We start from the raw sequence: 22,516 nt of genomic DNA on the forward strand, positions 1-22,516 counted from the left end.
CAAAACTCACTTAAATGTCTCACTTTAGCAACCGTAATTATGGGCTCAGCGGTGGTCGTAAGTTGAGGACTACTTGTATAGTTTTAGTGCAGTGATGGCGAAACTATGGCACACGTGCCAGAGGTGGCACTCAGAGCCCTCTCTGTGGGCACGCACGCTGTCGCCCCAGCTCCGCCTCACCCTGCAGCCCCCTCCTTACCAGCAGCCCCCCTGGAGGAGAGTTGCCCCTGGGCGCGGCCCGTGCAGAGCAGCGCAGCCAAGCAAATGGCAGCCAGGCAGCAGGGACAAGACTCCACCCTCGCGCCCCGTCACGTGCAGATGATGCATTGGGGCGCGGGCGGAGGGTGTGGCCAACATGGCACTGCAAGGCCGCCTGGGTGATCTGCGGCGGGCTGTGGAGGTGGTGGGTGGCCGGGTGGGTGGGGTAGGGGACGGAGTGGGGGTGGGCAGGGGGGCAGTACAGGGCGGGGGGCGGAGCCGGGGCAGTTTGGGGGCACTCGGTCTCTAAAAGGTTCGCCATCGCTGTTTTAGTGTATTGTTTTTCTCTTGTTTTTAATTGTTGCCCACCAGACATGCATTTGGGTCACTATGCAAATTGAATAAATAAATATTGTGCTTTTTTTTTTTTTTAGAAAAAAAACCAAAAGAGACGCGGGGGGAGCAACAGTGCAAATAAGCAGGAGGAGGAGGCAGTGAAAAATGGGGCAATTGAAGCCATCGGTCGGATTGATTTTTTTTTTAAGTTTCATATTTTGAAAAATTAATTTTAACATTTTCTGTCTCTCTCTCTCTCCCCTTCTTCTTCTTCTTCTTCTCCTCAGGAGGCTCAATTCTCTTCCGAGCTAGCTTCTGAGCTTGGTATGGATAATGGTAGAGCGGTGGAAGGTCAAGTAGGGTTGAAACAGAAAGATGCGGAGATCAGAGTCCATGGACGTATCCTTCCAGAGGTGGGCAATTTGTGTCTTGGCTGTGTTGTAACTGCAGCGGCCATGAATCAACTCCATACAGGTAGTCCTCGACTTACAACAATTCATTTAGTGACTGTTCACAGTTACAACGGCCCTGAAAACATGACTTAGACCAGGGGTAGGCAACCTCGGCTCTTTTATGACTCATGGACTTCAACTCCCAGAATTCCTGAGTCAGCTATGCTGACTCAGGAATTCTGAGAGTTGAAGTCCATGAGTCTTAAAAGAGCCAAGGTTGCCTACCCCTGACTTAGACTGTTTTTCACACTGACAACCGTTGCAACATCCCCATGATCATGTGACCAAAATTCAGACACTTGGCAAATGACTCATATTTATGACAGTTGGAATGTCCCGGGGTCATGTGATCTCCTTTTGTGACCTTCCGACAAGCAAAATCAATGGAGAAGCCAGATTCACTTAATAGCTGCGTTACTAACTTAACAGCTCTTTTTTAGAATAGAATAGAGCTGGAAGGGACCTTGGAGGTCTTCTAGTCCAGCCCCCTGCTCGAGCAGGAGAACCTATACCATTTCAGACAAGTGACTGTCTAGTCTCTTCTTAAAAATCTCCAGTGATGGAGCGCCCACGATTTCTGGAGGCAAGCTGTTCCACTGGTTAATTGTCCTCTGTTAGGAAGGTTCTCCTTAATTCCAGGTTGCTTCTCTGTTTGATCATCCAATCATTGTTTCTTGTCTTGCCCTCTGGTGCTTTGGTGAATAACATGACCCCCTCTTCTTTGTGGCAACCCCTCAAATACTGAAATACTGCTATCACGTCACCCCTGTTTCTTCTTTTCTTTAGACTAGCCAAACCCAAGCCCTGCAGCCGTTCTTCGTATGTTTTAGTCTCCAGGCCTTGGATCATCTTAGTTGCTCTTCTCTGAACTTTTTCCAAACTCCTAACACCTTTTTTGCAGTATGGTGACTGAAATTGGCTGCAGTATTCCAGGTGTGGCCTTACTAAGTGATCGTCCACTAGGACTACAAGGTCCCTCTCACAATTACTGTTTTTGAGCTAGGTCTCGCCCAATCTTTACTTATGTCTTTGATTTTTCCTGCCTAAATGTAAGACTTTACTTTTCTCAGCTGCAACAATTCACTTAACAACTGTGGTAAGAAAAGTCATAAAGTGGGGCAAATCTTACTTAACAAGTGTCTCGCTTAGCAACATAAATTTTGGGCTCAAATGTAATCTTAAGTCGAGGAGTGTCTGTAAAAGTCAAATGAGCAACAAGCTTAAAAGTAGCAGCAAAAGAATATTATTTTTTTTACAAAAAGTCAGCATTTCTCCCTTAAAACTGTAGGCAGGGTGTATACATTAAAGTACCAAGCATTTTGTGCAATTTACGCATTGGGAAATAAATGTTTCAGTGCCGTTACTGAAAAGGCTTTGTGGAAATTAATTGTGTTGATGTCCAAAAGCAGAATTGCAGCATAGAAAATGACTCCTGAACAAAGAGATAGGAGCCAATGTTCCTATATAGGGAGTCCTCAACTTATGACCACATTTCTGTTGCTAAGTGAGACATTTGTTAAATGAGTTTTGCCTCATTTTATGACCTTTCTTGCCACAGTTGTTAAGTGAACCCTGTATGTGTTAAGTTAGTAATACAGTTGTTAAGTGAATCTGGCTTCCCCATTGACTTTGCCTGTTGGAAGGTTACAAAAAGTGATCACATGACCCCGGGCCACTGCAACCGTCATAGATATGAACCAGTTGCCAAGCGTCTGAATTTTGATCACGTGTCCAGGGGGATGCTTCACTGGTCCTAAGTATGAAAAACGGTCACGAGTGGCTTTTTTCAGTGCCGTTGTAACTTCGAACCGTCATTAAATGAACTGTTGTAAGTCGAGGACTGCCTGTATGTCCTCTTGTTCCTCTCTTGTGGTTTGAATCTTGTGGGTACAAGTCTGAGTCTCTGATTCTTACTCTATATCGGGGTCTCCATCCTTGGCAACTTTGAGACTTGTGGACTTCAACTCCCAGAATTCCCCAGCCTGAATGGGTGGGTGAGGAATTCTGGGAGCTAACATCCATAAGTCTCAAAGTTGCCAAGTTTGGAGACCCCAGATGACCTTGAGAATTTTTTTGTTGTGCATCCCAATCCTGCTAAAGACTCAGACTTAGGTCGGTTGAAGACTTACTGGGTGCTTTCATGTAATAGGCCAGTGGTGGCGAACCTATGGCACGCGTGCCAGAGGCGGCACAGAGCCCTCTCTGTGGGCACGCGTGCCATCGCCCCAGCCCCGCCTCCCCCGTGGCGTGTTCCTCATCATCAGCCCCCCCAGAGGAGAGTCACCCCCGAGTGGCCCGCGCGGAGCAGCGCAGCCAAGGACCTGGTGCTGCACACGCTCCATCGTGTGCAGTTGATGCTGCGGGGCGTAGGTGGAGGGCGTGGTCACCATGGCGCTGCTGGGCCGCCTGGGCAATCTGTGGAAGTGGTGAGTGGCCCTGGGGGCGGGCGGGGCTGGGGGCCCGGCAGGGGCAGAGCCGAGCGGGTGAGGCAGTGGCGGTTTTTGGGCACTCGGTCTCTAAAAGGTTCGCCATCATTGTAATAGGCAAAGCTTGTTTGGGTTACCCTTGATTAGGTATTTTGTGGCTGAGCATGCTAAGCCAGCTTTGCCTGTGTCATTGTAAGTCATTAATCCATTAGAACAGTGGTTCTCAACCTTTTTAATGCTGCGACCCCCAACCGGTCGTAAGTCGAGGACTAAACCGGTCGTAAGTCGAGGACTAAACCGGTTGTAAGTCGAGGACTACCCAACCGGTCGTAAGTCGAGGACTACCCAACCGGTCGTAAGTCGAGGACTTTACCTGCCCGGGAGCGCCATACATACGTGATTCCGCCCCCTGCGCCGGCCGAGGCATAGCTGGCAAGTGGCAGAGATGGAGCAGGCCGACCACCAGCTGGCCCAGCTCAAGGGAGGTAAGGCACCCGCCGGAAAAGGGGAAAAAAATGGCGGACAGCCTTGCTTGGCGACCCCCATGAAATGGTCAATCGACCCCAAATGGGGTCGCGACCCATAGGTTGAGAACCGCTGCATTAGAAATTCTCATGTAAAATGATTAAGTATCCCCATTTGAAAATATTGTACAAAGTTTTTGTTACCAGCTTTAAAGCAAGATAAACTTACCACTTACTTCCATTTAAAAAAAAGTCTGCTGTTTCTTGTGAGAGAGAGACAGAGAGAGTCCTAGCTGTTATTTTTCTGTTGCATGATTGGGTCTCTAACATGTTTTGGTTTTCTGTTCCAGAGTACTGAACAGAAAAAAAGTGTGATCAACTCCTTGGTGTCTGGGGCATTGGCTGGCGCTGTGGCCAAAACAGCCGTGGCACCGTTGGACAGGACAAAAATCATTTTCCAAGGTAGACATGGGAGAAGGGAGGAGAAATGGGGGAATCTTCCTATCTTTCTAAGTTGCGGAAGCAATCCTGGCTCCTTTTAGATCAGTTTTTCAGATTTGACAACTTTACGATGTGTGGACTTTAACTCCCAGAATTCCCTACCCATCGTGCTGGCTGGGGAATGCTGGGAGTTGAGGTCCACACATCTTAAAGTTGCCAAGTTTGAAAAACCTTGATTTAAATGCATGGACTTCAGTTCCCAGAATTCTCAGTAGTAGCCCTGGGGGTTGAGGAATTCTGGGATTTGAAGCTTGTAGATCTGTATGGCCCCCAGTTTGGACAAACCATTGCATTTATTCCTGGCTTGTCATTACTGTAACCCAGGGGTCCCCACCCCCGGTCCATGGACCGGTACTGGGCCTCAGCATGCCAGCAACTGGTCCGCACAAACAAGCAAAGCCCCATCCACGAGATGTAGGCAATACACAAAACCACGCACCCTCCAGTCAGGGAAAAACCTCTCTCCACGGAACTGGTCCCTGGTGCCCAAAAGGTTGGGGACCTTTGCTCTAACCAGCTTAGAAGCCAGATTTGACTGCTGCCTTTGCATTCTGGCTTGATAATGAAACTAAATAGCAGGATTTGGAAAGACTGCATGCTTTTTTTAATCCTGGTTAATTTGTAATTAGTTTGTTCAGCCATCTTTGCAGAGGGCCTTTGACAAGCCAGGCATCTGAAGATTTAAGGTTTAATAGTTTATGAAATCAAGGCCAGCATATTCTTTAAAAGCATTTAGATTCTTCATTTAAATGCTTTAGAGCAGAGGTGGGGAACCATGGCCCCTTTATGACTTGCGGACTTCAATTCCCAGAATTCCTGAGACAGCCTGGCTCTCCTGCTTTAGAGCATATCTAATAATGTTGTTTCTTATTATTTTGGACATGTGGTGATAGTTTATAATTTACAGTTTCCTTTGGATCCACTGCTTTGTTTCTTTTTTTTAATATTCAGATAAAACTTTCTTTTCTATAAATCAATTATTCACTAACCTGCATTGTGGGATGGTACAGAAGACAGTAAAGGACTTGGTTTCTGATCTCTTCTATCCTCTCAACCTGTTCTAGTTGTCTGACTCCTCCTTAAATATTTGGAAACCAGAGTTGGACATACCGTTTGAGGTGGGATTCTGATTAATGGAGAATGGAGACAGTTTTGAAATCCTCCTGTCATCTACAGAACAAAATTGATAAGCGTGTTCCTCCATCTTCTCACCGTAGCTTGTCATAAAAATGTTGAACAGCACAGGACTAAGAACTGGATCTTGTAGCAGCCTACTACACCCATGTTTCTCAGCCTTGGTAACTTTAAGATGTGTGGACTTCAATTCCCAGAATTCCCCAGCCAGCATTCTGGGAGGCAAAGTCCACATGTCTTAAAGTTCTCGAGGTTGAGAAACACTGGTATAGGCCATGAGTAGGCAACCTTGGCTCTTTTATGACTTGTGGACTTCAACTCCCAGAATTCCTGAGCCAATATAGCTCAGCATGGAAACCTCGCCCTTTCCCCTCAGCATGGCTGGCTCAGGAATTCTGGGAGTTGAAGTCCATGAGTCATAAAAGAGCCAAGGCATAAAAGAGCCACGGCATTAAAAAGGTTCTCAACCTTTTTAATGCCGTGACCCCCAACCAGTCATAAGTCGAGGACTAAACCGGTTGTAAGTCGAGGACTACCCAACCGGTTGTAAGTCAAGGACTTTCCCTGCCCGGGAGTGCCGCGCATGCGTGGTTCCGCCCCCTGCGCCGGCCGAGGCGTAGCTGGCAAGCGGCAGAGACAGAACAGGCCGACCACCAGCTGGCCCAGCCCAAGGGAGGTAAGGCACCCGCCGGAAAAGGGGAAAAAAATGGCGGACAAAAAAAATGGCGGACAGCGTTGCTTGGCGACCCCCGTGAAATGGTCAATTGATCCCAAATGGGGTCCCGACCCACAGGTTGAGAACCCCTGGCCTATACCATACCTGTCTCCAGGCTAATGTGGACCTGTTGAGACATTAGATGCCAATTCACAAAGGCAGTGGAGATGGTTCTCTTCCTTGGGGATGCGGTCTGGGTGTTCCAAACCAGAGTCTGACTGACTGCAAAGATGCTGGTTTGTGGCACGGATTAGTCTGCCCATAGAGTTCTTACTTGCAGTGCTGATGTGCGTATGGCTTCTTTTTTTTCTTTCTGTTTTCAGTGTCGTCGAATCGGTTTTCTGCTAAGGTAAGATGAAACGTCCTTCTCTTTTCTAAGCTTCCTTGCAGGTTGAGCAGTTGGGAAGGATTAAATCTCACCGAATTGATCCCATGGGTGGGTCTCACCTTAACACACCTCTGTTCTGCCCCTCCTTTTGGCTTCTTAAGAGCCAGTGAAAATTAGTCAAAACAGAACTACTATAAAACGGTAGGCATATGTATGTGCCAATTGAAGTAAAATCTTGGGGCAAAATTCCAGCAAAAGAATAGACGTTAAAACAGGAATTCAACCCTCATAAGGAGACTTTGTAGCTGGTTGCTAACTCCCAACACAGAGAAAAAGTAGGCTTTACTTTGTGTAAAGAGGCAGATAGCGGGATGTGACATTGACGTATCATAAAGTAGCATCTGAGGGGCCTAGGAGTCATTAGGGGCAAAAATTCCCAATGTTTCTGCTGGACTTTGGCAATGGGTTCTTCTATCTTGTTTTGCATGCTTGCTCGCTCTCCACTGTGGCTTAAAGGAATAGTTATTGCCAGATTGACCAGCTGCTGCTGCTGCTGCTGCTGCTGCTGCTGCTGCTGCTGCTGCTTCTTCTTCTTCTTCTTCTTCTTCTTCTTCTTCTTCTTCTTCTTCTTCTTCTTCTTCTTCTTCTTCTTCTTCTTCTTCTTCTTCTTCTTCTTCTTCTTCTTCTTCTTCTTCTTCTTCTTCTTCTTCTTCTTCTTCTTCTTCTTCTTCTTCTTCTNCTCCTCCTCCTCCTCCTCCTCCTCCTCCTCCTCCTCCTTCTCTATTCTTTCTGGAGTAAGTTCCTTCTGACAGCTCCCTCAGTGTTGGCATCTGCTTTTCTGGGCTTATCATGATCCAACGGTCTTGTGGCAGTTCTGCAGCATGTTGAGACCTCACATATATATTGCCATCAGTGAAAGAAAGGCAGAAACCAACCCATTCTGTGGGAGTTTGGTTGGGGCAACCAGAAGAACACGTTGAGGAGACACCAGTGAATCGTAACCATCTTTTGTCTGAAAACTCCCTACATCCTACCTGCCCTGCCCCAACCTTTCCTCTCCAGATTCCCTCTTAAAAATTCACAGCTCCTTTGTCTTTTCAAGCGTGTCATCCCTGACCCAGCTCCTTCTCTATCCAGGAGGCCTACCGGCTGATCTATCGTACCTACCTCAGTGAAGGCTTCTTCAGCCTATGGCGAGGCAACTCGGCCACCATGGTTCGGGTGATCCCCTACGCTGCCATCCAGTTTTGTGCACACGAGGAGTACAAGCAGCTTTTGGGCAGCTACTATGGCTACCAGGGAAAGTAAGTTGCGATGGAGCATCAGTCTCCTTAAAGGTCTTGGCCTGAGCACGTGGGAAAGGTATTGTCAGGTACAAGAAGTCAGGAACCAGGATAGAGTTCAAAAACAACAGTTATTGTTGATCAGAACAAAGAATACAGGTGAAAGTCTGGGGCGATTCTCAGTCACCCAGGTCACGGTTGTCCCAAAGATGCTTTTTCCAGAGGCATCTGGACTTTCTTTGTTTTTCTTTGAAGACGTTTCACTTCTTATCCAAGAGAAGAGCAACAAAGATGATCAGGGGACTGGAGGCTAAAACGTATAAGGAACGGTTGCTGGAATTGGGTATGTCTAGTTTAACGAAGAGAAGGACGAGGGGGGGACATGATAGCAGTCTTCCAATATCTCAGGGGCTGCCACAAAGAAGAGGGAGTCAAGCTATTTTCCAAAGCGCCTGAAGGCAGGACAAGAAGCAACAGATGGAAACTAATCAAGGAGAGAAGCAACCTAGAGCTAAGGAGAAACTTCCTGACAGTTAGAACAATTAACCAGTGGAACAACCTGCCTCCAGAAGCGGTGAATGCTCCAACACTGGAAGTTTTTAGGAAAAGACTGGACAGCTGTTTGTCCGAAATGGTGTAGGGTTTCCTGCCTGAGCAGGGGGTTGGACTAGAAGACCTCCAAGGTCCCTTCCAACTTTATTATTATTATTATTGTTGTTGTTGTTGACAAAAAAAGTCCAGATGCCTCTTGCAAAAACACCTTTGGGACAATACAGGTGAAATACATGGCAGAGTCATGTCTCTCTGACTTACATTTCCAACCGTGAAACCCCAATTATTGTGATTTATAAATTTTGATTCATTGCTTAGCCTGATGTATGCCAGCTGTACTTTAGTGCCAAGGGAACAGAGCCAGAATTTTGGAATGAACAATATAACTGGCTGACAAACCGTACTCAATAAGTAGTCCTTAATGAAACTACATCTACATGGAGGAAAGTAAGTAGTGGGGTATCACAAGGTTCCGTCTTAGGCCCGGTACTCTTCAATATCTTCATAAATGACTTAGATGAGGGAATAGAAAGGGAACTCATCAAATTTGCAGATGACACTAAACTGGCAGGAATAGCCAACACCCCAGAAGACAAACTCAGGTTCCAAAAAGATCTTGATAGACTTGAACAATGGGCCCTGTCCAACAAAATGATATTTAATGTGGAGAAAAGCAAGGTTTTACACCTGGGCAGGAAAAACCAAAGATACGAGTACAGATTGGGCGAGACTTGGCTTAAAAACAGCAACTGTGAGAGGGACCTTGGAGTCCTAGTGGACGATCACTTAAATATGAGCCCGCAGTATGCGGCAGCCACCAAAAAAGCTAATACAATCCTGGCATAGAATCAAGATCACGCGAAGTATTAGTACCGCTTTATAAAGCCTTAGTAAGGCCACACCTGGAATACTGCATCCAGTTTTGGTCACCACATTACAAAAAAGATGTTGAGACTTTGGAAAAAGTGCAAAGTTGAACAACTAAGATGATTAAAGGCCTGGAGACTAAAACATACGAAGAATGGTTCCAGGAATTGGATATGGCCAGTCTAGAGAAAAGAAGGGGGGGCATGATAGCAGTATTCCAGAATTTGAGAGGCTGCCACAAAGAGGAGGGGGTCAATTTATTTTCCAAAGCACCAGAGGGCAAGACAAGAAACAATGGTTGGAAACTGATCAAAGAGAGAAGCAACCTGGAATTAAGGAGAAACTTCCTAACAGTGAGGACAATTAACCAGTGGAACAGCTTGCCTTCAGAGGTTGTGGGTGCTTCATCACTGGAGATTTTTAAGAAGAGACTGGACAGCCACTTGTCTGAAATGGTATAGGGCAGTGGTGGCAAACCTATGGCATGCGTGCCAGAGGCGGCACTCAGAGCCCTCTCTGTGGGCACGTGCGCCATGCCCCGGAGATGGCAATCGTCCCTCTTCAACCAGCCGCTCGCTAACTGGCCGAGGTCCCACATGGCTGCATGCATCCCAGCAGCCATGCGCTCGCTGGCCTCTGTGTGTAGGGGCCGATGGTGTCAGGCAGCAGCTGCCCCGGCCCCTGCCTCACCTTTCCCTGTGACAATGGCACCCCCGCCCTGCCTTGCCTTACCTCGCCTTGCCCCACAGGACGAGCCTCCTGCCCACCGCCCCACCTGCCAGAGACCCCCCTGGATCTCCCCCAACCCTGCCCGGCCCCCACAGGCATCCCTCCCCACGAGCAACATCGAGGTGATCACACCCACATTGGCCACACCCACCCAATCTGCCATGACCACCACAGCCACGCCCGTCCAGTGGGCCACGCCCACCTGGCACCCGGCGATAAATAAGTGGGTTTTGGGTTGCAGTTTGGGCACTCGGTCTCTAAAAGGTTCGCCATCACTGGTATAGGGTCTCCTGCTTGAGCAGGGAGTTGGACTAGAAGACCTCCAAGGTCCCTTCCAGTTCTGTTCTTATTCTGATTCAGTTTGGAACCTTTTTTGTCCAGTCGGTTTAGAATCTAGATAGCCAACAACCAAATTATTCTTTTGTTTCAGGGTACTCACCCCTCTGCCCAGATTCGTCGCAGGCTCTCTGGCAGGAATCACAGCTGCCATGTTGACATACCCCCTGGACCTGGTTCGTGCCCGCATGGCAGTGACGCCGAAGGAAATGTAAGTGATTGGAGATTTGATGCTCATGTGCTTAAGAAGGGACATGAGGTGTATTCTTTCACTCTTATTGTTCCTAAAAACCTATACCAGGGGTCTTCAAACTTGGCCACTTGAAGACTTGTGGACTTCAACTCCCAGAATTCCTCAGCCAGCTAGCTTGGCTGGCTGGCTGAGGAATTCTGGGAGTTGAAGTCCACAAGTCTTCAAGTGGCCAAGTTTGAAGACCCCTGACCTATACAGATAGTCCTTGACTTACCACAGTTCCTTGAGTGACCCTTTGAAGTTACAATAGCCCTGAAAAAAGTGACTTATGACCGTTTCTCACACTTACGACCGTTGCAGCATCCGCAGGGTTACGTGATCGAAATTCAGAACGGGCTCGTATTTATGACCGTTGCAGCATCCCGGGTCACGTGACCCCTTTTTGTGACCTTCTGACAATCAAAGTTATTGGGGAAGCCAGGTGAATAACGTATAATGAAAGGCTGGAGCATAAATGCTCATCTAAGGGAAGATTGTTGCTTTTCTCACATTCCAAGCCAAAAAAAAAAAAAAAGATTTGCCAAAAGGAAATAAATGTCTTCTACAAAGTTTTCTTCTACTCCAGGACAGTGATTGGTTCAATACAGGTAGTCCTCAACTTACAACAGTTCACTTAGTGGCCGTTTGAAGTTACAACGGCACTGAAAAAAATGACATGACCATTTTTCACACTTATGACCGTTGCAGCATTCCCGGGGTCATGTGATTCACATTCGGATAATAATAACAGTAATAGTAATAGTAATAGATGTGGCAGTGCCTGGAGACAGCAGAATAGACGAGAAAGAACTGGAGAAGATAACAAAATACAAAGACCTACAAATAGAAATAGAAAGACTGTGGCAAAGGCAAGCAACGGTAGTACCAATAGTAATAGGCGCCTTGGGTGCAATCCCAAAACAACTGGAGCACCACTTGAACACCATTGGCATTGACAAATTCGCCATTAGTCAATTGCAAAAGGCGGCCTTACTAGGAACTGCTTCCATCCTGGGATGATATCTGTAATACCATCAAACATTCACATCTGCCTATCCCAGGACTCGATAGGTAGACAAAATGCCAAATCCAGTCTGAACATCTGGCTGACTGTGCGATGATCAATAATAATAATAATAATAATAATAATAATAATAATAATAATAATAATAATAATAATAATAATAATAATAATAATAATAATAAATTTGGAAGGGACCTTGGAGGTCATCTAGTCCAACCCCCTGCTCAGGCAGGATGCTTGGCAACTGATTCACATTTATGACAGTTGCAGTGTCCCAGGTTCACGTGATCACCTTTTGCAACCTTCTGACAAGCAAAGTCAATGGGGAGACCAGATGCGCTGAACAAGCGCGTGTTACCAATTTAATAACTGCAGTGATTTACTTAACAAATGTGGCAAGAAAAGTCGTAAAATGGGACAAAACTCACTTAACAAATTTCTCACTTAGCAACATAAATTTTGGGCTCCGTTGTGGTGGTAAGTTGAAGACTACCTGTAATGTACTCAAGTACTAAATAGTTTGCTTGCTCATAGTTTACTTGGTGAATCCAGTCAAGTATCTTAGGGATCTACTAACCACAGTGACAAAAAATATATATGACAAAACTGTAGTGGAATGTAGTCTGGATTCCCAGGAGGGAGGGATAAGGGATGCCTTGTGGTTGACCACGTTCCCCCTCCATAGACATCTTGTGAGAGTACTCACAAAAGGTTCAGCCTATGCTAATATAAACAAAGATGACCAATATGGCCAGCCTGCCAACACATTAAGTTCCCCACCCGTGGGAGATTCCCTAAAACAGCGGCACGTCCCTTGCAACTGGGACAGGCATAGATTCTTAGGACTTTCGCCCTTCAAACTTCTTTCTAACTTTTGTCTGATGTTGTCAGGATTCTAGTCCACAATGTAGCCTATTTCATTTTTCCTTGGCAGGTACAGCAACATAATTCACGTATTTATGCGAATATCTCACGAGGAAGGATTGAAGACCCTATACAGGGGCTTCTCCCCTACCATTTTGGGGGTGATCCCTTATGCTGGATTGAGCTTTTTCACTTATGAGACACTGAAGAAGCTGCACGCAGGTAAGGACAATCCAGCTGATAGGAATTATATGCAGGGGGCCCTTACCTTGCAACCATTTGTTTAGGGACCATTCAAATTTAACAACAGCGCTGAAAAAAAGAGTGATCCTTGCACTAATGACCATCACAGCGTCCCCATAAACACGGGATCAAAACTCAGGCACTTGGCAACTGGCATGTGTTTACAGTGGTTGCAGCATCCTGGGTCATGTGATGCCATTTGTGACCTTCCCAGCCGGCTTCCAACAAGCAAAGTCAATAGGGGAAGCGAGATTCGTTTAACCACACTGCATGATTTACTTAACATTGCATTGATTCACTTAACAATCGTGGCAGAAAAAAAAAAACCTTGTAAAATTGAGCATGACTCACTGTCTAGCCCAGGGTAGGCAACCTTGGCTCTTTTATGACTCGTGGACTTCAACTCCCAGAATTCCTGAGCCAGCATGGCTCAGCTTGGAAACCTCTCCCTTTCCCCTCAGCATGGCTGGCTCAGGAATTCTGGGAGTTGAAGTCCACGAGTCATAAAAGAGCCAAGGTTGCCTACCCCTGAGATAGACTCTAATGCCTCTCTCAGGTCACTCCTACAGGATTCTATAATAGAGAAAGCTAAACCTTCACCTGAATTATTTGCAGCAATCCCTATGCCTCACTTATTTGCCACTCTTTTATTATTTATTTTCAGTCCCCATGTGTCCTTCAGGGAGCTTGGGGCAAGCAGCCTGGTTGATTCAAATGGAAGATTAGGTGGCCCCGTGAATGCTGTGGCTGAACTGGCATTTCCTAGTTCCTGTTTGATATGCTTAACCATATGCTGGATCCTTATTGGTCTACCTGAAAAGCTTGTATTGTATTGTGAAGAGAGAAAGTTGAAGGAGATATTTTCTTCTCTTTTCCCCAGTTCTTCTCTATGATATCTTGGCTCTTAAGCTCAGTCCTGGCCTCAAGGATTCTTTAGAATGTGCCTCTCCCGGATAAAGAGCTACTTTGGAAACCAGGAAACTCTGAGTTCTAGTCCTGCTTTAGGCACAAAAGCTAGCTAGGTGACTTTGGGCCAATCACCAGGAGACTGTGAGTTCTAGTGTCGCCTGAGGCATGTAAGCCACCTGGGTGATTTTGGGCCAATCACCAGGAGTCTGTGAGTTCTAGTGTCGCCTGAGGCATGTAAGCCACCTGGGTGACTTTGGGCCAATCACCAGGAGACTGTGAGTTCTAGTGTCGCCTGAGGCATGTAAGCCACCTGGGTGACTTTGGGCCAATCACCAGGAGACTGTGAGTTCTAGTGTCGCCTGAGGCATGTAAGCCACCTGGGTGACTTTGGGCCAATCACCAGGAGACTGTGAGTTCTAGTGTCGCCTGAGGCATGTAAGCCACCTGGGTGATTTCGGGCCAATCACCAGGAGTCTGTGAGTTCTAGTGTCGCCTGAGGCATGTAAACCACCTGGGTGACTTTGGGCCAATCACCAGGAGTCTGTGAGTTCTAGTGTTGCCTGAGGCGTGAAAGCCAGTTGGGTGACTTTGGGCCAGTCCCCTCCCTCTCGGCCCAACCAACCTCACAGGAAAAATTACGAGGATGTAGGTGAGTTGGATATATTCGTCACCCTGAGTTATTGTAAAAATAGTAAAGGTGAGATACAAATAAACAACGACCGACAGAAATCTGTTGTATTTCTAAGCATCTCTACAGGGTCTCCTTTTCTTTTTTCCTCTCCAGAACACAGCGGGGGGAGAGAGCCCTATCCCGTGGAAAGGCTTGTGTTTGGGGCTTGTGCAGGCCTGATTGGGCAGTCGGCCTCTTACCCTCTGGATGTGGTCCGTCGACGGATGCAGACCGCAGGGGCGCTGGGCTACACCTACGGGTCTATCTTCGTCACCATGAGGGACATCATTCGGGAAGAGGGACTCATCCGAGGCTTGTACAAAGGGCTGAGCATGAACTGGGTCAAGGGTCCCATTGCCGTAGGCATCAGCTTCACCACCTTTGATCTCATGCAGATTCTCCTCCGTAAATGGGAGCGCAGCATGAACGTGCAGAGGTAACGCCAAACCGCCGCCCCGGTTCCTTGTGGAGAGGGAGTGGCCACCACGGTGGCGCCAGTGCTGACGGACGAGGATGGACAATCCTCCTTTTTTTAACCCCCTTTCCCCGATCCCAGATGAGAGATTCTCACGGTAGATCTGAATGACCTCGGAGAAATCTGTTTCAGACACACAGATTCCTCTAAACTGTGGCCATCTCCTCTCTGGTTTCCAGATAATGAATGTGCAAAGAAATAATAGTAGAAATCAGCGCAGGATTTTCACTGTTTTTATGACGTGATCTACACACCCCTGAATTTTCCGAATGGGGGAGAAAAGGGGGACTCGTTCACTGCTAGCCTCATCACAGGAGGCAGCAGCTGATGTGGTTTTATCCGTGTCAACCTTTTTTTCCCCCCCAACTCTTCCCCACTCCCCTTTTATTTTTTTTTAAATTTGTCCACAACTCTCCTCACATATCATTCATTACCTCTTGGAAGGGCAGTGCCAGATTGGGATGGGAATGTTTTTCCATAGAGTTGACTAAAAAAAAAAAAAAAGACGGACACTTCCTCTGGCATTTTTGTTTGCTGGAAACCAGGGAGATCCTTAGCTGGGAAACTCAATCTTAAATCAACAGTTGTTCAGGTTGTCATTTTCCAGAGCAGCATTTTTAAATAAAAGATTTTGTGTTTTGTTTTTTTTTGTTTTTCAAAGAAATTTTAAAAAAAAGCAACAACTTACCAGATAGGTTTTGCTTTCCATGGGAGATGGCTCACTCTGAGGAAAACATTACCAGTACGCAGTGTTAACTGGAAACGCTTGCTGTCTTGATAGGCCAGGGGGTCTTCAAACTTGGCCCTTTTGTGACTTGTGGACTTCAACTCCCAGAATTCCTGAGCCAATATGGCTCAGCTTGGAAACCTCTCCCTTTTCCCTCAGCATGGCTGGCTCAGGAATTCTGGGAGTTGAAGTCCAGAGTCATAAAAGAGCCAAGGTTGTCTACCCCTGATCTAGACTAATAGTTCAAGGACAGGTTCGCCTTCCCTACTTGGAACCTAGCCAAGGTTTTCTTTGGTCTAATAATAATTTGAAAAAAAAGGTCAATACAAACCGGCCGTCCTAAACAGCACTTTTCCTGTTGCTGCCAACTTTCCAGTGCTGAACAAGGTGATTTTTAGCAAATGCTCAGTGCTGTTTTTCCAGGGTAACAGGTGAGATGGCTGACTGGTGTCTTTGCTGTATTTGAATGTGCCTTTAGAACAGGGCTCTTCAAACTGGGCCCTTGTATGATTTGTGGACTTCAACTCCCAGAATTCTTCAGCCAGCATGCCTGGCTGAGGAATTTTGGGTGTTGAAGTCCACAAGTCAGAAAAGGGCCACGTTTGAAGACCTGTGATAGGCTATCCGTTTCATTTCTTCAGTATTATTTCCACAGTAGGGAAAAGTAGAGAATGGATGTCATGTTTGGTTGGACGGTAGGAACTTGAAGGGATATTATGAGCTCCTGAGAATCTCCTCTTCCTATTTAACGCTAACTTGGGTTGGGTTCTCAGGTTGAATGAAGAACCTCTGGCTCTTTTTCTCTGGGCCCTCCCTGCTTTGTGCATTTTTTAAGATCTTGCTCGCTTGAAATAGGAGAAAAAAAACAACCTGTTGGCAAAACCAGCAGCCTCGTGGTGTAGCCTCCATCCTAAATAGTATAATTCCACTACTTATTTTCCCTTTCTCCTTTCATTTGGTGCTGCTTGTCAGAGTGGGGAATACCATCCGTGCCACGCTGAGCAAACTCCCTGTGGCAGCTTATATATTTGCTGCGTTTGGGTCTCTTTGGATAGCTTTTTGCTGCATCGGTTCTGCTATTTTTTTTTCTCCTGCCTGTTTTCTGCTTCATTCAACTTTAATGCCACTTGGGGGGAAAATAGCAACGGATTATACCCCGATACAATTCTCAAGCCCTTCCCTTCGGGCTAAAGCAGGGGTGAGGAACAATGGACCTTTTATGACTTGTGGACTTCAACTCCCAGAATTCCTGAGCCAGCATGGCTGGCTCAGGAATTCTGGGAGTTGAAGTCCACAAGTCATGAGGGAGCCAAAGTTCCCCATCCCTGGGCTAAAGGAAGAAAGATGGAATGGTGTATGTTACAGCAATATATATATATGGGTCTGTGGTAAGGCTAAAAGACGCACGGTTGTGAACTGACATGGATCCTTCCCCACATTTTGTACAAGAGGCTGGAAACTGACTGACATTTTGTGGGCCACAAAATATTTTGTGGCGATCTACATGCACTACGCCCCTTCACACCCAGCATCCTAATTGTTCTTTGCATGATCCTAACAATTCTACAGCTTGTTGATTCTTTTGCAACAGCGCTAATCGAATTGGTTTCTGCAAAGGGGCTCAGAAACTAACAGAAGCTTTGGTCGTCGTAAAGCTTTTTCTGCATTTGAGATGCCGTAAGCACCCACCCCCAGATCCCATATTTTTTTAAGAGGCAGAATCCAGAATGTGATGTGTAGGTGTTGTGCGCACAGAACACGTTGACTGTGAAGGAAGATACATGAGTGGCCTCAAGGCTTAGCCGCCAACATGCACAAGTCAAATCGCAAATCAGTAAATGTGAAAAATGTCTCAAACTGAGATTTATGAATATAACTCAGCTCTTAGAAGAAGGCTTTTCTCCCGATTTTAGAAATTTTTAGATTCCCCACCCCCCCTTTCCACTTCTTAAGCTTGGTTGCCAATCTAGCTTGTGTTTTTGTTTTTTAAACTGCTTTATATAATTAACAGTGCACCACTTACCTTATGGTCTTGCATAGAGCCTTTTGTCCAGAAATGTTAGACACTCACAAATCATCCCCTGGTCATTGTAATCAAATCAAATTCATTGGGGTGTATTGGACATTTAGCTGGGAAAGCCTGCTATAATAGGGATTAGTTACTTCTTTGTGGGCAGCTAGTGTGGGCCTCCCTCCTGTTCCCCAATATTAACTCAGCTGGAGAATTTCACCAAGGCAAGTTCAGCAGGTAGAGAGTCTAGATCAGGAGTCTCCAAAGTTGGCAACTTTAAGACTTGTGGACTTCAACTCCCAGAATTCCTTATGCCGGCTGGGGAATTCTAGGAGTTGAAGTCCACAAGTCTTAAAGTTGCCAAGTTTGGAGACCCTTGGTCTAGAGCAGGGGTCTTCAGACTTGGCCCTTTTATGACTTGTGGACTTCGGCTCCCAGAATTCCTCAGCCAGCGTGCCTGGCTGAGGGATTCTGGGAGTCGAAGTCCACAAGTCATAAAAGGGCCAAGTTTGAAGACCCCTGCTCCAGAGTAGTGTTTTTCAAACCTGGCAACTTGAAAATGTGTGGACCTCAACTCCCAGAATTCTCCAGCCAGCAATGCTGGAGCCCACACATCTTAAAATTGCCAAAACACTGCTCTAGAGTCTAGACCAGGGGTAGGCAACCTTGGCTCTTTTATGACTCGTGGACTTCAACTCCCAGAATTCCTGAGCCAGCATGGCTCAGCTTGGAAACCTCCCTTTTTCCTCAGCATGGCTGGCTCAGGAATTCTGGGAGTTGAAGTCCACGAGTCATAAAAAGAGCCAAGGTTGTCTACCCCTGATCTAGACTAATAGTTCAAGGACAGGTTCGCCTTCCCTACTTGGAACCTAGCCAAGGTTTTCCTTGGTCTAATAATAATTTGAAAAAAAGGTCAATACAAACCGGCTGGCCTAAACAGCACTTTTCCTGTTGCTGCCAACTTTCCGGTGCTGAACAAGGTGATTTTTAGCAAACGCTCGGTGCTGTTTTTCCAGGGTAACAGGTGAGATGGCTGACTGGTGTCTGTGCTGTATTTGAATGTGCCTTTAGAACAGGGCTCTTCAAACTGGGCCCTTTTCTGACTTGTGGACTTCAACTCCCAGAATTCTTCAGCCAGCGTGCCTGGCTGAGGAATTCTGGGAGTGGAAGCCCACAAATCATAAAAGGGCCAAGTTTGAAGTCCCTTTCTTTAGAAGGTGCTGTGGGAATCTCTAAGCACAACAGGGGTGCTCTTGTAGGACAAGGGGAACTATTTTGTGACAAGTAAATCAGTGGGGAAACGGGATCCCCTTTCCTTGCAGATGTTTGTACCTTTTTACCCTTATAAAGGTCTTCTCCAGGGATTGTCTACCCTTGATGTAGAAAATCTGTAATGTATTCCAGGCAGGGCCGTTTCTCATTGCTTTGTGCAAACAGAGCATATGATTGCAAAGCCGCAACATGTTTCCCAGAGAGAGTTGCGTGCCCATAAGCAGTGTTTTGAAGGAAAGTGAGCTAGCCACTAAAGTATTTGGCACTACTGCACAGCCAAGTATTACAAAGGGTGACTTTGGAGAGCTACTCCGGCCTCGGGGACAAAGGCGCTAAGGCGAGACGCATTTGTACAAAACGTGGAACACAATGGCCTCAGCTGACAGGAGCTTGTCTGCATTGTGGCTTTTTATCTGGCCAATGACACTTTGTTTTATATAGATGTTTATAGTGACAAAATTATAAAGATCTGTGCCAAGGGTATATTTAATAATAAAAAATGAATTAACCAGTTTGCGGCGTCTGTCGTGTCACTCTTTTCTGAGATTTTGTCTCATTGTATAGAATTAGATGGCATTATTGGTGTCTAATCCGTGGTGGCGGAGTGGTTAGAATGCAGCACTGTAGGCTACTTCGGCCGACTGCCGGCTGCCAGCAATTCGATCCTGACCGCCTCAAGGTTGACTCAGCCTTCCATCCTTCCAAGGTCGGTAAAATGAGGACCCAGATTATTGGGGGTAATATGCTGACTCTGTAAACAGAGGGCTGTAAAGCATTGTGAAGCGGTATGTACGCCTAAGTGCTACTGCTATTATTAATATAAGTATCTCCAACCTTTTTGATGACCATGGCCTTGGAGGTCTTCTAGTCCAGGGCTTTTCAACCAGTGGTACGGGTACCACCTGTGGTACATTGGCATCTGGCAGGTGGTACGCGACCATCCTAGAAAAGTGGTAGCGGGGGAGGGGAATGAGCTGAACTGGTGGCAGCACTGCACAAGCCTGAGCGAGGGATGGCTGGAGCTGCAGGGCTGTCAGGGCTCAGTGGAAGCACCAGGATCAGCGTCAGGCTCCAGCTGGAGCTCGGCGCTGATCCTGGCGCTTCTGCTGAGCCCTGAAGAAGCACCAATCAGCTGGAATGTTGCAGCATCTCCAGGGTCTTGTGATTTACATTCAGATGCTTGGCAACTGATTCATATTTATGACGGTCACAGTGTCCCAGGGTCATGTGAAGTGACCAAAACCTGCTGCACCCACCCAGCAGACGGGGGGAATAAAAACCAAACACCCCCCCACCCCACCCCCACTGCCAATCTTCAACAGAAATGCTCACAACAATGAAAACCTTGGACAGGAGAAAGAGTACCGCCAGGTGGGCAGGCAGGTGTCTTGCTCGGCTGTGGCTTGTAACTTCGAACAGTCACTAAGTGAATTGTTGTAAGTCGAGGACTACTTGTACTTCATCACTTTTTTCCTTTTTTGGGGGGGGGGTCATCAAGTTTTTGACACCTTGCTAGGCGACTGGTGGTACTCGGATATTGCCATATCCTAAAAGTGGTACAATGGGTGAAAAGGTTGAAAAGCCCTGGACTAGTCCAACCCCCTGCTCAGGCAGGAAACCCTGTACCATTCCAGACGAATGGCTATCCAATCTCTTCTTAAAAGCCTCCAGTGAGGGAGCACCCACAACTTCTGGAGGCAAGTTGTTCTCACTGTCAAGAAATTTCTCCTTATTTCTAGGTTGGTTCTCTCCTTGATTAGTTTCCATCCGCTGCTTCTTGTCCTGCCTGTTGAAAAGGGGCAGGGCATCCCATACAAGAAACTCCTCCTTCTCCAGAGTGTGACGTTATTCAGACCGTCAATTCATAGCTGAACTATTGATCGGCTCCACACAAACATAATGGAACCTGCCCGTTGCGGTCATATAGCGTGACCGTTGTAAAACAGGTTGATCAGGTGACCACCCCGATTTTACAACTTTTTTTCCCACTAAGAAAACACAACAGTTATAAAACAAACACCGCAGTCACTCAATGGGCATTAAGCAAACCCATTTTTTCCCTTATGGCAGTGGTTTTGCCAAAAACGGGAAGTAACTTCTGGTTCCCGCAAAACCGTTGTTAAGTGTGGCTACGTTGCCGAGCACCCTAACTCCCTTTTTTTCTTCAGAGGTCGTAACTTTGAATGGGTGCTGAGTGATCGGCTGTAAGTCAAGGACTAGTTCTGTCTGCAGGCCCAATCATTTGTGGCTTACTCAGTAACTCAAATTAAGCAGGCCACGGGGTCATCCTTAAGCGACAGTTAATAATAATAATAATAATAAAGTTGGAAGGGACCTTGGAGGTCATCAAGTCCAACCCCCTGCTCAGACATATACCATTTCGGACAAATGGCTGTCCGATTATCCCAAAAATGCTTCTTCAAGAGGCAGCTGGATTTCAGTTTTGCTTCTCACCCAAGAAGCTTCTTCAGTTCGAAACGTCTTCAAGGAAAAACAAAGGAAGTCCAGTTGCCTCTTGAAAAAACACCTTTGGGACAACCGTGGCCTGGATGACTAAGCATCTCCATGGACTTTCCCTCTCGTTCGGTTTGCCCCACTGGATCCATGGCGGGCAAATATCATACCAGGCTTTGGCTTCAAATAGCTCTCCTCTCCTTCACTGGTTTTAATTCCTGGCTTAAGTTTAGATGTAATACTAGGCCAGTGATGGCGAACCTTCTAGAGACCGAGTGCCCAAAAATTGCCACCGCCCCGCCCGCCGGGCCACGCATTGCCTCCATGGCCCACCACAGTAGATCACCCAGGGGGCCCAGCAGCGTCATTGGTAGCCATGCCCTCCGCCCGCACCCCGCAGCATCATCTTGTCCCCGCTGCCCGGCTGCCATGTCCTTGGCTATGCTGCTCCACGCGGGCCGCACCTGGGGACAACTCTCCTCCGGGGGGCTCTTGGTAAGGAGGGGGCCACGGGGGGAAGCGGGGCTGGAGCGATGGCGCATATGCCCACATAGAGGGCTCTGTGTGCCCCCTCTGGCACACGTGCCATTGGTTCGCCACCACTGTACTAGGCTTAACCATCTCATAACAGGTGGTGGCAATTTGGCTGACCCTGGAAGCTAAGTGGGACTTGGTCAGAATTTGGATGAGCGAGAGAGACCACTAGAAATTGCAGGGCTGGACTTTAACTGGGAAATTAAAAAAGAAAAACCCAAGAGAGGCTGGTACTTGACAACTTCTATATTTCTTGGAGGTGTCACCAAGGAGTCCAATATAACTAGTTCAGGGGTAGGCAACCTTGGCTCTTTTATGACTCATGGACTTCAACTCCCAGAATTCCTGAGCCAGCCATGCTGAGGGAAAAGGGAGGTTTCCAAGCTGAGCCATGCTGCCTCAGGAATTCTGGGAGTTGAAGTCCACGAGTCATAAAAGAGCCAAGGTTTCCTACCCCTGGACTAGGGGATGTGCTCCCTAGGTCTGATCATGGTGTGGTTTAAGCCCACTGTGTGAAACAAGGTACGGTGTTCTTCTGAACCTCAGGCTACAGATAATCCTCGACTTATGACCACAATTGAGCCCCACCATTTCTGTTGCTAAGCAAGGCAGTTGTTAAGCGAATTGGGCCTAATGTTACGATCTTTTTTTTTGGCACAGTTGTTAAGTTCATCGCTGAAGTTGTTAAGTGAGTCATGCAGTCATTAAGTGAATCTGGCTTCCCCCATTGACTTTGCTTGTCAGAACTTAGCTGGGAAGATCACAAATGGTGATCACATG

The 22,516-nt window shown here is 46.9% G+C and overlaps 1 protein-coding gene across 1 annotated transcript in view; it reads left to right on the forward strand.

Moving 5' to 3' along the window:
* The window catches only part of SLC25A42 (solute carrier family 25 member 42), a 34,160-nt gene extending 18,870 nt beyond the window's left edge, over positions 1-15,290 (forward strand). Inside the window, exons 2-8 of the mRNA XM_015810709.1 lie at positions 822-947; positions 4,227-4,338; positions 6,550-6,575; positions 7,692-7,858; positions 10,416-10,532; positions 12,512-12,663; positions 14,378-15,290. Coding sequence (XP_015666195.1) covers positions 861-947; positions 4,227-4,338; positions 6,550-6,575; positions 7,692-7,858; positions 10,416-10,532; positions 12,512-12,663; positions 14,378-14,703 — 987 coding nt within the window. The 5' untranslated portion in view covers positions 822-860 and the 3' untranslated portion in view covers positions 14,704-15,290. The remainder of the gene's footprint in view (positions 1-821; positions 948-4,226; positions 4,339-6,549; positions 6,576-7,691; positions 7,859-10,415; positions 10,533-12,511; positions 12,664-14,377) is intronic.
* The last annotated feature ends 7,226 nt before the right edge of the window (positions 15,291-22,516 follow it).

This window comes from Protobothrops mucrosquamatus, unplaced genomic scaffold, assembly GCF_001527695.2.
Source record: "Protobothrops mucrosquamatus isolate PMUCROS unplaced genomic scaffold, P.Mucros_1.0 scaffold14, whole genome shotgun sequence".
Lineage (NCBI taxonomy): Eukaryota > Metazoa > Chordata > Lepidosauria > Squamata > Viperidae > Protobothrops > Protobothrops mucrosquamatus.